Raw genomic sequence first — 16,717 nt, forward strand, 5'->3', positions numbered from 1 at the left:
GTCTATCTATCTATCGTTCTATCTATCTATCGTTCTATCTATCTATCGTTCTATCTATCTATCGTTCTATCTATCTATCGTTCTATCTATCTGTCTGTCTGTCTATCCATCTATCTCTATAATTCTATTGTTCTATCCATCTATCTATCCATCTGTCTATCATTCTATCATTCTGTCTTTAAATTTGAAGTGTTGTGTTTGTTACATCAGTATCTCATCCGTCCTCAGATGTTTCTCAGATGTTCCTCAGATGTTTCTCAGATGTTTGACTCTGGTTGGCTGTGTGTCAGAGTGCTCATGCTGCTCCATGGAAAGCTGCTTTGGATAAAAGCGCCAACATGATGTAAATGTACAGTTTATCTCTAAAGACGATGTTGTGCCTAGTTCCCGTGGATGAGTTTCCTTGACGGATCACAGTTGATCTGGCGGTGTGAATCCTCCACCGATGCTTTAGCAAAGCCATTCTCAATCCGTGAGCTCTGAAACCCAAAGGAAACCGTCCAGGAATACCCTTCGCTCCGAACTAAGCCGGGGTTACGGCGCTGACCTATAATTATCTGTCGGAGGTCAGGGACACGGAGCAGCAACAGCTGGGTCAACATCCCGCGAGCGTCCGAGGGATGAAATGTATCGGTGGAGCTGGGATTTATTTAAGCATACAGTGACTGTATTCACAACAACACATGACCTCGAATCCCCATAGATTTCCTCACAAATGTTGATGATTTGTTTTGGTTTGAAGCCTCTCCAGCTCATGAGGTGAAGCTAATAGTGTTTGATTTACAGTCTTAATAAAGGTGATCCAATTAACATATCTGTACTAGATCCTGTAGAATTGCTAAAACGTTTCATGCTGCGCTGGTTTAATGACTCTGATTGAAGACACACGCTTACGCTCCATTATAGCAGCATCACAACCGTTCTTGACATTTCACATGTTCTGCATTTGCTTTGGTTCCATCTTCTGTTCCACTCTTTGAAGCTAGTTGACCATTATCCTTGACATCAAGTGCGCAACACCCTACGGTACTGGATGGCAAATTAAGTCCTGTAACGATAAGTTGTTTCCCAAGGTTTCACAGGGAATTTCCACTGGATTACATTGTTCCAGAATCCTTTGAACTTGACATTGAACTTAAGCAGACTTTTGGTTTGCAGACCCGTAAAGTTTGCCCGTTCAGATGCTTTTGGGAAAGGGAACAAAGCCCTGATTCACATCCCTTCATTTGAAGCTGTAGTTAGTGGAATATTTTTAGTCAGGCATGGTGTTTTTTGGAGTGATGGTGCAAATGAATCTTTGAATCGATTCATTGAAATGAACTGATTCACTTCAGTTTGAATGTTTCATGTCTGATGTGATTTGCAGTGTTTTTATTATGTCTCTCTTCTCATTTCAGAGCAATGGATCATTGGTGTGGTGTCAGAATCACAAGCAGTGCTCAAAGGTAAATCTGTCAATCTTGTGAAAACTGTCTGGGTTGTAGTTGTACGAGAAATAAGGAAGGGATTACGAAAGACAAAAAACACTCTGTATAATAAGAATTGAGTCTTATTTTGGGAGTATTACAAATTTTTTGCAAGATCTTTATGCATATTTTCACTCTGTTATTTTTGTAATGCAAAAAAGGTCATTCTCATTACTGCAATGCAAGAAAAATAGTGATGTTTTATTTAAATCTTCATAAATTTTGAAGTTGCATTGCAAGAAAAAAACAGTTTTGTTTAAATATTTGTAGATTTTACACATTTTTAAAAAGTAAGTTTAACGTATTTGTGCATCTCATTAATATAATGCAAGAAATAGTGACATTTTATTAAAATGTTCATAAATTTTACAAGTTTAAAAAAGTAAGGTGAAAGTATTTATGCATCTTATTACTGTAATGTAAGAAAAAATACTGTTTTATTTAAATATTTGTACATTTTACAAGTTTAAAAAAGTATGGTTGAAGTATTTAAACTTCTCATTATTGTAATGCAAGAATATTTAAAAATAGTGATGTTTAAATATTAAAATATTTACAAGTTTAAAAAGTAAGGTTAAAATATTTATGAGTCTCATTACTGTAAAGCATGAAAAAAATGTTTTATTTAAATATTCATAAATCACTCAAGTTTAAAAAGTAAGGCTAAATTATTTATGCATCTCATTACTGTAATGCAAGAAAAATAGTCTTTTATTTAAATATTCATAAATTGTAGAAGTTTTAAAAAGTAAGGTTAATGAATTTGTGCATCTCATTACTGCAATGCAAGAAAACATTATTTATTCAAATATTCATACATTATACACGTTCAAACAAGTAGTTAAAGTGTTAAAACATGTAATTATTGTAATGTTTATTTGTAATATTTAAAAAATTGTGATGTTTAAATATTCAAAAGTTTATAAGTTTTAAAAAGTAAGGTTAAAGTATTTATGTATCTCATTACTTTAATGCAAGAAAAATAGTGTTTTATTTAAATATTCGTAATTTTTAGTTTAAAAAAGTAAGGTGAAAAAAACATCTTGTTAATGCAATGCAAGAAATAACAGTGATATTTTATTAAAATAACTGTAAGATTACAAGTTTACTAAAGTTATTTATGCATCTCGTTATGGTAATGCAAGAAAAAAAAAATTTATTTTAAGTATTTATAAATTTTACAAGTTCAAAAAAGTAACGGTAAAGTGTTTAAACATCTAATTAGTGTAATGCAAGAATATTTAAAAATAGTGATGTTTAAAATATTCAAAAGTCTTCAAGTTTAAAAAAGTAAGGTTAAAGTATTTATGCATCTTATTTCTGTAAGGCAAGAAAAATGGCAAGTTCTTACATTTTTCAAGTTTAAAAAATAAGATGAAAGTATTTAAACAACGTGTTTAAGTGATTCCCTGTATCTAGCATGTGTAAATGTGATGCATACTCTACAGTTTACTATGGTAACCGTAATATTGAGTCCCTGTAGGGGTCTGAATCAAACGCTGATGGTACAGACGTGTCCTGTGTTGAATCATTCACAGGAAGGCATCATGCATGACGCTCGTTCACACAACAGTGGTTATACGAGACGGCGTCAGAAATGATGAAGGAAGAGCAGAGGATGAGCAAAATTTGCTTGCTTGATCCAAATCCCAGTTTGATAATATTTGATGAACAGAAAACTTCATTTTGAGTCTCTCATGCAGTTTACATAAGCACCGTATTTTAAATAAGGTACAAAACTGTTATTTTATTAATAGATGAAATATTGAAATGCCATGTTTTAGCACTGTTGAGGAAACATTTCATACATTAGTTAATGCACTTTTCTAACTAATGTTAATAAATGCTTTGGTCACTGTTATTGTTGTTAGCTAATGCATTAACCAATGTTTACAAATGAGACCTTATTGTAAAGTGTTCCCAAAGTTCATTGTCGTGAAATCGCGTGACGAGTGAAGTTCAGCCAAGAAGAACAGACATTAACAAGGCAAAACACAAATTCATTTTGCTTCACAAGAGGTAATGAGGATGTCAGAGGGCTTCAAAAGGAGATACACTGCGCTTTAAAAGCAAAGCCGCTTTGTTTTTGCGCTAGAATGCAACAAAAGACCTGCTCTTTTCCTTTCCATGGAGTTGGCCAGTGTTGGATCTTGGCAACGGCGCTGTCCCCAGTCATTCATCAAGAGCTGCTGTGTTAAAGAAGGATTTGGCTGTTTGCGTGTCTGAGCGTTGGGCGTTCCCATTACAACTGGCCCTCTTCATCTCTGAGAGTCAGAAAAACTCTTGACGCCCGTGAGGAGATCATGCCATGCTTTGACTGAGTGTGTTTCTGTTGCTAGTTATCTGTCAGGCTTACTTCAAAATCATGTTTTTTATAATGGTAATTAGTAATGCATATGTTGTCGTTCTGTGGGTGGGACGAGGCCAAAGGACTGAGTTCAGTCTGTGCTAATTTTATGTGTTAGTCAAAGTACACATGCGTCAGATGAACGTTTTTTGCCTGTTGCATCATGTTTCGCTGTTTCGTGTCTTGAGATGTTGTGTCGAGTTGATAGTTTGAGTTTTTAAAACGTGCTCTGTGCCGCTATAATCGATCATCTAGCTGTGTTTAAACGCTGCAGAGTTGTGCGCCATTCAGAGTTGAATTCAGTTCCTGGATTTGAATTTGAATGTAGAAAACAGGATGCAGAAGTGCAGTTCTGGTTTTGGGAATGGAAGGAAGTAGAATTAAAATGAATTGAAATTCAAAGAAATTCATATAACTGTCATAGCTAGAAAAACAATGGAAACTAAGATTGAAACTTAAAAAGGCTTGAAGTTTTATGGATAGATAGATAGATGGATGGATGGATGGACGGATGGATGGATGGACGGATGGATGATGGACTGATGGATGGATGGACAGATCAACAGATGGATGGATGGATGGATGATGGACGGATGGATGGATGGACAGATCGACGGATGGATGGACGGATGGATGGATGGACAGATGGATGGATGGATGGATGGAAGGATGGATGACAGATGGATGGATGGATGGATGGACGGATGGATGGATGGACAGATCGACGAATGGATGGAAGGATGGATGATGGACGGATGGACAGATAGATGGATGGATGGATGGATGATGGACGGATGGATGGACAGATGGAAGGACGGATGGATGGATGGATGGATGTACAGATGGATGGATGGACGGATGGATGGATGGACAGATCGACGAATGGATGGAAGGATGGATGATGGACGGATGGACAGATAGATGGATGGATGGATGGATGATGGAAGGATGGATGGACAGATGGAAGGACGGATGGATGGATGGATGGATGGAAGGACGGATGGATGGATGGATGGAAGGACGGATGGATGGATGGATGGATGGATGGAAGGACGGATGGACGGATGGATGGATGGATGGATGGATGGATGGATGGATGGATGGATGTACAGATGGATGGATGTACAGATGGATGGATGGATGGATGACAGATGGATGGATGGATGGATGGATGACAGATGGATGGATGGATGGATGGATGGATGGATGGATGGATGGATGGATGGATGGATGGACAGATGGAAGGACGGATGGATGGATGGATGGATGGATGGATGGATGTACAGATGGATGGATGGATGGATGTACAGATGGATGGATGGATGTACGGATGGATGTACAGATGGATGGATGGATGGATGTACAGATGGATGGATGGATGGATGGATGGATGGATGGATGGATGTACGGATGGATGGATGGATGTACAGATGGATGGATGGATGGACGGATGGATGGATGGATGGATGTACAGATGGATGGATGGATGTACAGATGGATGGATGGATGGATGGATGGATGGATGGATGTACAGATGGATGGATGGATGGATGGATGGATGTACAGATGGATGGATGGATGGACGGATGGATGGATGGATGGATGTACAGATGGATGGATGGATGGACGGATGGATGGATGGATGGATGGATGGATGGATGTACAGATGGATGGATGGATGGATGGATGTACAGATGGATGGATGGATGGATGTACAGATGGATGGATGGATGGATGGATGGATGTACAGATGGATGGATGTACGGATGGATGGATGGATGACAGATGGATGGATGGATGGATGGATGGATGGATGGATGGATGGATGGATGGACAGATCGACGGATGGATGGATGGATGGATGGATGGACGGATAGAAGGATAGATGGACGAACGGACAGACAGACGGATATATAGCTGAACAAACGGATGGATGGACAGAGAAAGAAAGAGATTTCTGCACAGCCATCACACAAACAGGCGGTCGATGTTGTTGGTTTGGAGTTGATCTGCTTCAGCGCTGAACTGTGATCGATGTCTGTGATGTTGTGTAAGTGCTGAAGTGAGTGTTTGTGTGTTTCAGATGTTACCGGCGGGTTAGAGCCGCTCATCTCCTCTTAATGAAGTGATCTGTTTGTAAAGTCTTCACAACACAAAGCAGGACCCACACAGAGCATTGTTCATACAGTGTGTGTGTTTGTGTGTTTGTGAATAGCTCTGTTCAACCTGTTGAGCTTTTCCTCCGAGTCACCGCAGACACAAACAAAAGCAAAGCTCCGACCGATTGCCGGTTCGTTCTGTCCTCTAGAGCGGCTCGCCGTGGTGTCGCTCCTCCGACAACAGTCAAGCAAAGGTGGGTTAATTATTTAAACAAAGATGAAGTGACCTCTCAGACCCATCCGCGCTTCGCTCTTCATCGGAGAAGGACAGTCTTGGCCGTCTCCTGCGAAGTGTCCATCTCCAGAAGCCCCCCGTTGTTATGATAATTAACCCCGCTGCCCTGCATTTGTGAGTATTAGAGCTTCATTAGCATGCCACAGCATCACCATCACCCTCCATTCACACCCGCGGGCCTTTGTCAGGCCTTTTTGTGTTTCTTTTCTTTATCTTTCGTGTGACCACTTCGGCCTTCACACGCCAAGAAAGTTTGACAACTTCTGGGTGCTTGTTCAAGCGAAAGTGGGTGGAAACGAGGAGCTGAAAAGCAGTTTGAGTCGCTCACAAGGGTCAGACTTCCAAGAGTTGATTTGCTTTGCAAATAAGCGGCAATGCCAAACTCGCTCTCGAAAATAGACTCAATACAGTGTGTTTTTTTAGAAATGGAGTTTATTATTCGGCTGGACAGGACTATTCACATACTTGATGCTGAAATGATTGTTTATGACTTTTGAAACGTTGATTTGACTTTTTCATTCTTTTGGTTTTGTTGTGATATTTGTCTTGGACGTGGTTTCATGAGAAATTCTTATTGCTGAAAGAATTGGAAAGTTTTGCTTTTGAGCTTTTTTAACAATATAAATTTAAGTAATTACAGAGAAATATTTTAAAACAATTTACAATTATATATATAATATACACATATACATAGTAATATATATATTGGAATAGTGACATTCTCTTCATTTGTGCTTAATGTGGAAAAGCAATAATTCTGATGAAATGTAAAAAGAAATTTCTAAAATGACAATTATATGTGTATATTATATATAAAATATATTATATATAATATATATATATAAAAATGTATATACACTCCAAAAAAATGCTGAGTTAAAAACAACCCAAGTTGGACACAAATTGAACACACCCAGCAATTATTTTAACACAGCAGTTGGGTTAAATGTTTACTTAAACTGCTGGATAGTTTTATTTAACTCAACTATTGTTTAAAAATTGCTATATGGCACACAAATGAACCCAAAATATGTTGGAAAGTAAAAATCAGACACTTTACTAGAGACAACATTAATAATAATAAATAATCAAAACATAATCAAAACATTTATTAATAAACAATAAATATTTAATAAATATGTATTGTTTAATTATTATTTATTTAAATTATTAATTAAATTAAATTAAATTTTGAATTCATTTTAAGCAACAATACAGTAATTTTTAAATTAAGACCCAGTCGCTGGGCTAAAACAACCCATTCGCTGGGTTAAAACAACCATTCATTGGGTTAAAACAACCATTCATTGGGTTAAAACAACCCAGTCGCTGGGTTAAAACGATCCATTCACTGGGTTAAAAGACCCAGTCGCTGGCCTAAAACAATCCAACCGCTGGGTTAAAAAAAACCCAATCGCTGGGTTAAAACAACCCAATCGCTGGGTTAAAACAACCCAATCGCTGGGTTAAAACAACCCATTCGCTGGGTTAAAACAACCATTCGCTGGGTTAAAACAACCCAATCGCGGAGTTAAAACAACCATTCGTTGGGTTAAAACAACCCAATCGCTGGGTTAAAACAACCCACTCGCTGGGTTAAAACGATCCAATCGCTGGGTTAAAACAACCCACTCGCTGGGTTAAAACGATCCAATCGCTGGGTTAAAAGACCCAGTCGCTGGCCTAAAACAACCCATTCGCTGGCCTAAAACAACCCATTCGCTGGGTTAAAACGATCCAATCGTTGGGTTAAAAGACCCAGTCGCTGGCCTAAAACAACCCATTCGCTGGGTTAAAACGATCCAATCGTTGGGTTAAAACGATCCAATCGCTGAGTTAAAACAACCCATTCGCTGGGTTAAAACGATCCAATCACTGGGTTAAAATGACCCAATCGCGGGGTTAAAACGACCCAATCGCTGGGTTAAAATGACCCAGTCGCTAGGCTAAAACCATCCAATCACTGGGTTTGTCCATTTTGTGTCCAACTTGGGTTGTTTTTAACCCAGCATTTTGTAGATTGTATATAATATAAATATATATATATATAAATAATTGTCATTTTAGAAATTTATTTTAACATTTCATCAGAATAATTGCTTTTCCACATTAAGCACAAATCAAGAGAATGTTACTTTTCCAATGTATGATATTCATGATAGAAATGAACACAATCGTTACGTTCCGAAAACTGGTACAAGAAAAAGCTTCACTCTAAAACATGCTGGGTTAAAAACAACCATTTTGGGTTATTTGGCAATCCAGCGCTGGGTAAATATTAGACAGAACACAACAGAAACAGTTCATATACAGTATTTTTTAATTGCTAAGTCAGAAACAGCAGCCAATGGGAATCTGTGGAAAGAAGACTGGTATTAGTAGACTGTTCCAGTTCATTAAATTGCAATCTTATATGTTCATTTTTGAAAAATTACATAAAAACATTGTTACCTTGTGCTTGTGGATCCGGTGTGTGCTGCGTTTGTAGAAGACTAGCGTTCCAAGCAGACTGCAGCGTACATGTAAACAAAAAAGGTCAAATGTGAGACTACAGACGTTTTTCTTTTCGTACAGTAATAATTTGATGGGAATACAATGTAATACAAACCTTAATTTCATTCAGGAAGTTTTCTCTCAGAACAGAAAACAAAATGACCGTTAAGTTCCAGTTTTAACCGGTTTGGCACAGACTACTCAACATTGGGTTACTTTGACCCAGCACTGGGAAGGTATGTGACGGGGTTCATTGACATTAAAAATGACCCAGCACCTGGGTTAAAATATAAAAAATAACGCAATAAAATTACCCAGCAGGCTGAACCCAACTTTGGGATTGTAAAAAACAACCCAGCATTTTTCTCAAAAGCTTAACCAGTGAAATTCCTTATATTAACTTTATATTAATAAACTTTTTCTATTAAAACAACAACACAAAATTTGAATTTGTTTTGTGTTACATGCATTCACATATTCATATACAAGAGAAAAGCTCTGATTGAGGGATTTAAACACTTGACATCTGGCAACCACAAGCCTGAAAGCTTGTGTTTTCATGATAAACAACCGGCGGGAAAATATTGCATACAATTATGTTTAATTAGTTGAACGATTAAAACACGATTTATTGTGCAGCCAAAAGCATGCATTGATTGAGTTGTTTAGATGCATTGCTTTTGTTGAAACATGTTTTTAAATAGAAAAGCATCCTAAGGTGTTTGTTGTGTTTCTGGGTAAGATTGCATGCCTGTGCCATTCCTTTAAGATCGGAGATTACGTTTTTGTGGCTAACAAGAATCCTGGGAAAAGGGCGAGATGCTTTTAAGACCTCCACCAGCACCACCTCCTTTTCACAGGGTAGAAATGAGTCTGACTTTTCAATGGAGTGCTTTTCCAGGTCAGTTGCTGCAGCAGTTCAGTTTGGGTTTTCATGTGATCTGATTCTGTATGATCATGATTAGGGATGGGAATCAAGAAGATTCAGAGCCGTTTAATTCTGTGAAAAGTACTGGAGTGTAAATAATATGCACCACAAAGTCATATTATAAAGACAACCAATATTCTATTGCATTGTCTGAACAAACAAAAAAGCGGACCAGTGTGTAGTTCGAGTCACGAATGAATGAATGACTCATTAAAAGAATCAGCTCAGAAGAATCACAAATCAGTATTGAACTCATGTTCCAATTCACATGCTATCCATCCTAAATAGTATTAGAACTAGTGTCCCAATCATAGTGAGATTCCAAAGATGTTCTACTTTTCCCGTTTTGAATCCGTGCACACACTAATATTGCCCATGATCCATTGCGTGTTGGACGAGTATTCAATTAGAACTACAAACATGAAGTGTTAAAAACTACAAATATGGCGTTTAAGTACGGTTAAGTAGAGAGATTTAAATAAAGGGGTGTAAATGATTATCTAACCTGACAAAATGATATTTATCCAATGCCGTCCTGCAATAACATTGTGAACTTTTGGTTTGAATCAGTTAATGACTCACTGTTGGTTTTATGGTGGAGGTTTTGGTCTTCAGGAAGGACTTCAAAGCTCCTTTTGTTGGACACGTAAACCAGATGAGTTACAGCAACACCTCGCTCAACGTGAGCATGAAGGACATCATCCTTCAGAGGACAGAAACACTCGCTTTCTCTAGTACATCGAGCACTTTTACCTTATAGTTATATGAACTGTGATAGTATTATATATAAAGTGCATATTGCTCATCATTCACTTAAATCATACACAACCGCTCAAAAGTTTGTAATAATTTGTAAACAGTCTCTTCTGCACACCAAGGCTGCATTTATTTGATCAAAAATACAGTAAAAATTGTGAAATATTATTATAATTTAAAATATATGTTTCCCATGTGAATATGTAGTAAAATTTAATTTATATCCTGTGATCAAAGCTGAATTTTCAGCATCATTTCTCCAGTCTTCAGTGTCACATGATGCTGAAAATTCAACTTTGATCACGTGAATAAATTAAATTTTACTATACATTCACCTAGAAAACAGCTGTTTTAGATTATTACACAATTTTTACTGTATTTTTGATCAAATAAATGCAGACTTGGTTAGCAGCAGATCTGAATTATTCCCACTGTTGACAGTCAGTTTTCTGTTTCTCTGTATTGCAAAATTCCTTCTACTCTCCCAGTTTGCGTAAACGGGCGAATGAGTGTCTTTATTTGCTTCCTGATATGAGTTTCCCGCTGTGGCGTCTGTGCTGTATGTGTGTGGCGAGGGCTGGTCAGGACCCAGCAGGAGATGCCCTGATGGGACATGGCTGTTAAGTTTGATGGGCTTCTGTCTGCTATCTGCTCAACTCATTACTCATCATGGTGGGTGGCACAACAGCGGCGTAAAAGAGCGGCTGTGAGGAGAGAATATGTGGCCAGACGCACACGCATCCAGACGTTCACACGCTTTCACGCTCATTGTGCTGCATCAGAAAAAGGAAAGTCTGTCTTTTCATCCAATTAAATGTTGCTTTTAGAAACTCTGTTGTGATTTCAGGATTCTGAAAATGGTAAAACAATGTCAAATGCAAAAGTAATATTCACAATGTTCACTAGAATTCTTGTTTTTTAATGGAAATGTGGGGAAGTTGAAATCGTCAGACTCATCTCTGAAGGTGATTGCATTGTTTGGATGTTAAAATACTTTTGTGAAGTGTGTCGTAATAGGTGGATTTTGGGGGAATTAGTAAAACACTGACTCCATTTTTGTGATTCCATTTGGTGACAGCAGTGGTGCAAAATTTTATATTATTACCATTTTTTTTTATATTTTATTTTTAGGGGTTCAAGAACGTAGCGCTGAAACTTTTTCCGGAGTCTGATTGTCAATAATTATCAAAAAAACCTTTAAATTTCAATTCACGGCCTCTAAGGGATGCCAAAACATTTGAAGTGGGCGGAGCCACTTTTACTAAAATGGCAATAACTCGTGAATGGAATGAGATATTTTCACCAAATTTGGTACACCTATGTAGGAGCTCATTCTGTGGTCATGTGAAAAAGGATGTCTCGACTGGCCACTTTGTGGCGCTATAACAGAAAAATAAAATAAAAATGGCTATAACTACTTCACCATTAGTCCGATCGACTTAAAAATAGGCATGTAGTGTCTTCGTCCGAGGTGTCATGACTGTCTATGAGGACGTTGACGTGTCTCAAAAAACATGTCCGCCATTGACCAATGAATTTTGAGCAGCTATCAGACGAGGTTAACGGAGGCTGATCGGAACAAAACTCACTGAGCCTGTTTGACAGAAATTCAAAAGAAATTCGAAGGGAATCTTCCACTGGGGGGCGCCTTTGTGTTTTTCTTTCGTACCACATGGTATAACTCCTCATTCTGAGCAACTTTGCCTCTAGGACCGTTGCTGTCCGTCGAATCGTTCGTTAAATATTGGAGATTATTTCAAAAAACAACTTTGGTGAACTAGTCCTAGGTTTTTGGCCCGATCAGAACCAAACCAGTGCAGCAAGATTCTCTGGAAAAAAGTCCTTGTTAGTCTAAATGACTTGAACATTGGCATACAGTGTCTTCGTCCGAGGTGCCATGATTGTCTATGAGGACATTGACGTATCTTGATTCACGGTCTCTAAGGGACGCCAAAACTTTCAAAGTGGGCGGAGCCACTTTTACTAAAATGGCTATAACTTGTGAACGGAATGAGATATTTTCACCAAAATTGGCACATCTATGTAAAAACTAATTCTGTGGTCGAGTGAAAAAGGATGCTGCAACTGGCCACTTGGTGGTGCTATAACATAAAAAAAAACCTGAAAACAGCTATAACTGCTTCACCGTTAGGCCAAATGACTTGGAAATTGGCATGCAGTGTCTTCATCCGAGGGGCCACGACTGTCTCTGTGGACACTGACGTATGTCAAAAAACATGTCTGCCATCGGCCAATGAATTTTGAGCAGCTATCAGACAAGGTTAACGGAGAACAATCTAAACGAATCTCGGTGGACCTGTTTGACTCACGACCCTAGAGGCCTGTGAGAAATTCAAAAGAAATCGGCCTTCACGTTTTTCACATGCGTAAACGATTGTGTATCGCACTTTTTACGCACACGCCCACAACATTCACACCACATGGTAGAACTACTCATTCTGAGCAACTTTGCCTCTAGGACCGCCGCTGTCCACAGAATCATTTGTTAAATATTGGAGATTATTTACCATTCCTCAGTTTTTAGCTCAACTTTTAGCTCAATAGTTAATCAAAACAAAATGTTGAACTTTGGCCTTTGGATAGCTATAGCAGGGTCATTTAAAAAACTGGCATGGCCAAGTCTTCCTAAAAGCCTATCACTCCTAAATGAAAACTCAAAACTGTGGATCATTGCGTGAGCACATGCGGCAAAAGAAGTATGCATACTTTTATGGAGATTTGTCCATATAGGTGGGGCTATAACTGTTAAAAAGTTGTAAAAAATTATATTTTTCCTATGGTAAATTGCCTGCATTTACTGTAAACGGTCTTTTCCATCTCTGATCAAAAGTTGATACAGGCTTGCTAATGAAAACATAATACCATTTTACGAATGTGCTTAAAGGCCTTAAAGCGCTAGAACCCCTATAACTGCTGCTTGCAGCTATATTTTATTATATTATTACAGTGATGTATAAATGCTGTTCTTTTGAACTTTCTATTCATTAAAGAATCCTGAAAAATAAAATATATGACGGTTTCCACAAAAATATGACTGTTTTCAACATTGATAATAATCATAAATGTTTCTTGAGCATCAAATCATCATATCAGAATGATTTCTGAAGGATCATGTGACACTGAAGACTGGAGTAATGATGCTGAAAATTCAGCTTTGATCACTGGAATAAATTTCACTTTACTATATATTCACATAGAAAACAGATATATTAAATTCTAAAAATATTTCAGAATTTCTACTGTATTTTTAATCAAATAAATGCAGACTTGGTGAGCACAAGAGACTTTCAAAAACATTACCGACCCCAAACGTTTGAAAGATACATTTGTAGAGACATTTTAAACTAATCAAACTATAAAGTTGAACCATGTTTTCATCTAGTTGCCTGTTTACATTTTACGCAATATGCAAATTTTAATGCAAACTACCTGTGATTTGGTGGAAATAATTCAGTTTTGTACTTCTTCTTCCTTTTACTTTAAAGTGTTTCTCTGCTCTGAATGTTTCAGAATCAGTTTCCAGGTTTACATTTCGTCGCTGTCGGACTCGGTGGTGTAAATAAACAGCGGTTTGGCAGTAATGACGTTCCTCACAGCTGTCATGATAGCGCGGCCTTCAGCTCAGATTTTTAATTTTCTCCCGGTCCTGAGGGATTATCATAATCAGAGCAGCTTGTAAAATCCTCTCGGAGTGATAAACAGTGACGGTTGTTTGACAGCGCTGGACGGAAGCGGCCTGTCCTCTTATCAGTGGACAGATGTGCCGGCGCTCGATTAATAACCCTCAGTGTTTTCCCGCTGTCGTTTATTGGGCTCAAAGCGTGTTGCACTGAGTTTACTGACAGATGCATCTTTTCTTCGCCCTTCTTTGCGGAGGATGCATTAAGAGGAGCCGTGAGTTCTGGAGTCTGTCAGAGCACAAGTCATTAGTCATTACTAAACCCTTCGTTAGTCCTGCTAATCTGTTTCCTGATGACCAAAACCCTCTGTTTAAAAGATCTACATCTTGTTTAAATGAATCACTCGTACTTTACTTCATGTTCCTGGTTTTAGGGCCAAGTTGTAAATAAAGGTTACTCAGTTTTTCTACTTTTTTTTTTTTTTTCTACAGTTTTTCTAAATTTCATGTTTAATTTAATTGTTACTTGCTGTTTTTTGTCATTTGCAAGCAAAATCTGAGTGAAAATTGTTTCTACACCAATATATTTTCTTGTGTATAATGAACTATATTAGTGTCCACATGATATCATACGATATTGTTCTGTTTATTATAATCGTTTGCTGCAGTTTTGTCGTATGTGGCTTTAAATGCTCGAGCGCTTCGAAGCAGGATGGATTCTGATTATTTTTTTCTTAATATTATTTTTTTATTATAATTATGTTATTATTATTTTTAATAATAATAATAATAATAATACATTATTATATATTATTATTTATTATACTTTATCATCAAAATAAATTGCTAAAAATAAAAATTATCTTAATCATTCTTCTAAATAAATTGTTAAATTAAAAGGCAACTTTTGTTTACAACTTATGTTTTTTTTTCATAATATTCTTTCATAATTTATTGGCTTTACTTAATATTTCATCAAAATAAATAGCTAAAAATAAAAAAAAGCAACTTTTGCTTACAACTTATTGTATTATCATATTGTTCTTAATAATCTTTCATAATTTAATGATTTTTATTAAATCTTTAATTAAAATAAATTATTAAATTGCTAGTAATGAAATGCAACTTTTGTTTACAACTTATATAATGTATTTTTCTTAATCTTTCATAATTTATTGGTTTTACTTAATTTTTCATCAAAATAAAATGCTAAAAATAAAAAACAACAACTTTTGTTCACTACTTAATATTTTTCTTAATAATCTTTCATAATTTAATGATTTTTACTAAATCTTTAATTAAAATAAATTATTAAATTGCTAGTAATGAAATGCAACTTTTGTTTACAACTTATATAATGTATTTTTCTTAATAATCTTTCATAATTTAATGGTTTTACTTAATGTTTCACCAAAATAAATTGCTAAAAATATAAAAAAGCAATTTATGTAATATTTTTTTATATTAATCTTTCATCTAAATAAATTGCAACTTTTGTTTACAACTTATATAATGTTTTTTTCTTAATAATCTTTCATAATTTATTGTTTTTTACTTAATCTTTCATTAAAATAAATTATTATATTGATAATAATAAAAAGGCTACTTTTGTTTACAACGTATGTTTTTTTTTCTCAATAATCTTTCATAATTTAATTAGTTTTACTTAATGTTTCATCAAAATAAATAGCTAAAAATAAAAGAAAATTTCTCTTAATCTTTTCATCTAATAAATTGTTAAATCAAATAGCGACTTTTGTTTACAACTTACATAATGTTTTCTCTTAATAATCTTTCATAGTTTAATGGTTTTACTTAATCTTTCATTAAAATAAATTGCTAAAAATCAAAAGGCAACTCATATAATATGCTTTTTAAAATAATTGTTCATAATTTAATGTTTTTTACTTAAACTTTCATCAATTTTTTTGCTGAAAATCAATTGGCATCTTTTGTTTACATAATTTAATGTTTATTTTCCTAATATTTCATCAAAATAAAATGCTAATAATAAAAAGGCAACTTTTGCTTCAGCTTGTGTAATATTTCCTCTGTGACATCACAAATTGTTTCATTAGATTTATGCTTAAAACAAGAAAAAGCATTTTGCATTTTAAGTAACTAAGAATATCTTTGATTGGAAAAGGCCCAAAATACTGATTAAAACTGAATATTTTTGCAGTTTAATGTTTGTTTTAGACCATGTAAGACTGAGAAGAACCACGAGTGCCTCATGTGACTCCGGTGTTTTTCCTCGCAGGTGTTTCTCCATCAGCACCATATACGGTAAATCAGATATTCGCCCGGCGACAGGGACCTCCAGAGCGGCTCCTTCATTCAGGACGTTATCTCAGATCTGACCCTGTTCTGATGGATGCGTCCCGTCGAGGCGTCGGGTCATGATTTGTAAACTGAGCTTAGAGAGGAAAGATTAATCGAGCTTGAGTTACAGGGTCCATCTTCACTCGCTTTATTAGCGCTCAATGACACATGAATGTGAAGCTTTTAGGCTGATTCCTGTTTGTTTTTATATGCTTTAGATGCTTAATTTTTCTTTTTACCCCTTTTGATAAACTTTTCACCTCAATTAGTTCCTTTTTAAATGCAAATATTAAATGTATTTGAAGACTGTGTGGAAAAAATGTTGATGTGACACTGAAGACTGGAGTAATGATGCTGAAAATTCAGCTTTG

At 36.2% G+C, this 16,717-nt stretch overlaps 1 protein-coding gene across 1 annotated transcript in view; it reads left to right on the forward strand.

Moving 5' to 3' along the window:
- LOC137035722 (anosmin-1) overlaps nt 1-16,717 on the forward strand; it is a 73,449-nt gene that overhangs the window by 9,718 nt on the left and 47,014 nt on the right. Inside the window, exon 2 of the mRNA XM_067409275.1 lies at nt 1,398-1,445. Coding sequence (XP_067265376.1) covers nt 1,398-1,445 — 48 coding nt within the window. The remainder of the gene's footprint in view (nt 1-1,397; nt 1,446-16,717) is intronic.

Source organism: Chanodichthys erythropterus, chromosome 14, assembly GCF_024489055.1.
Source record: "Chanodichthys erythropterus isolate Z2021 chromosome 14, ASM2448905v1, whole genome shotgun sequence".
Taxonomy (NCBI): Eukaryota; Metazoa; Chordata; class Actinopteri; order Cypriniformes; family Xenocyprididae; genus Chanodichthys; species Chanodichthys erythropterus.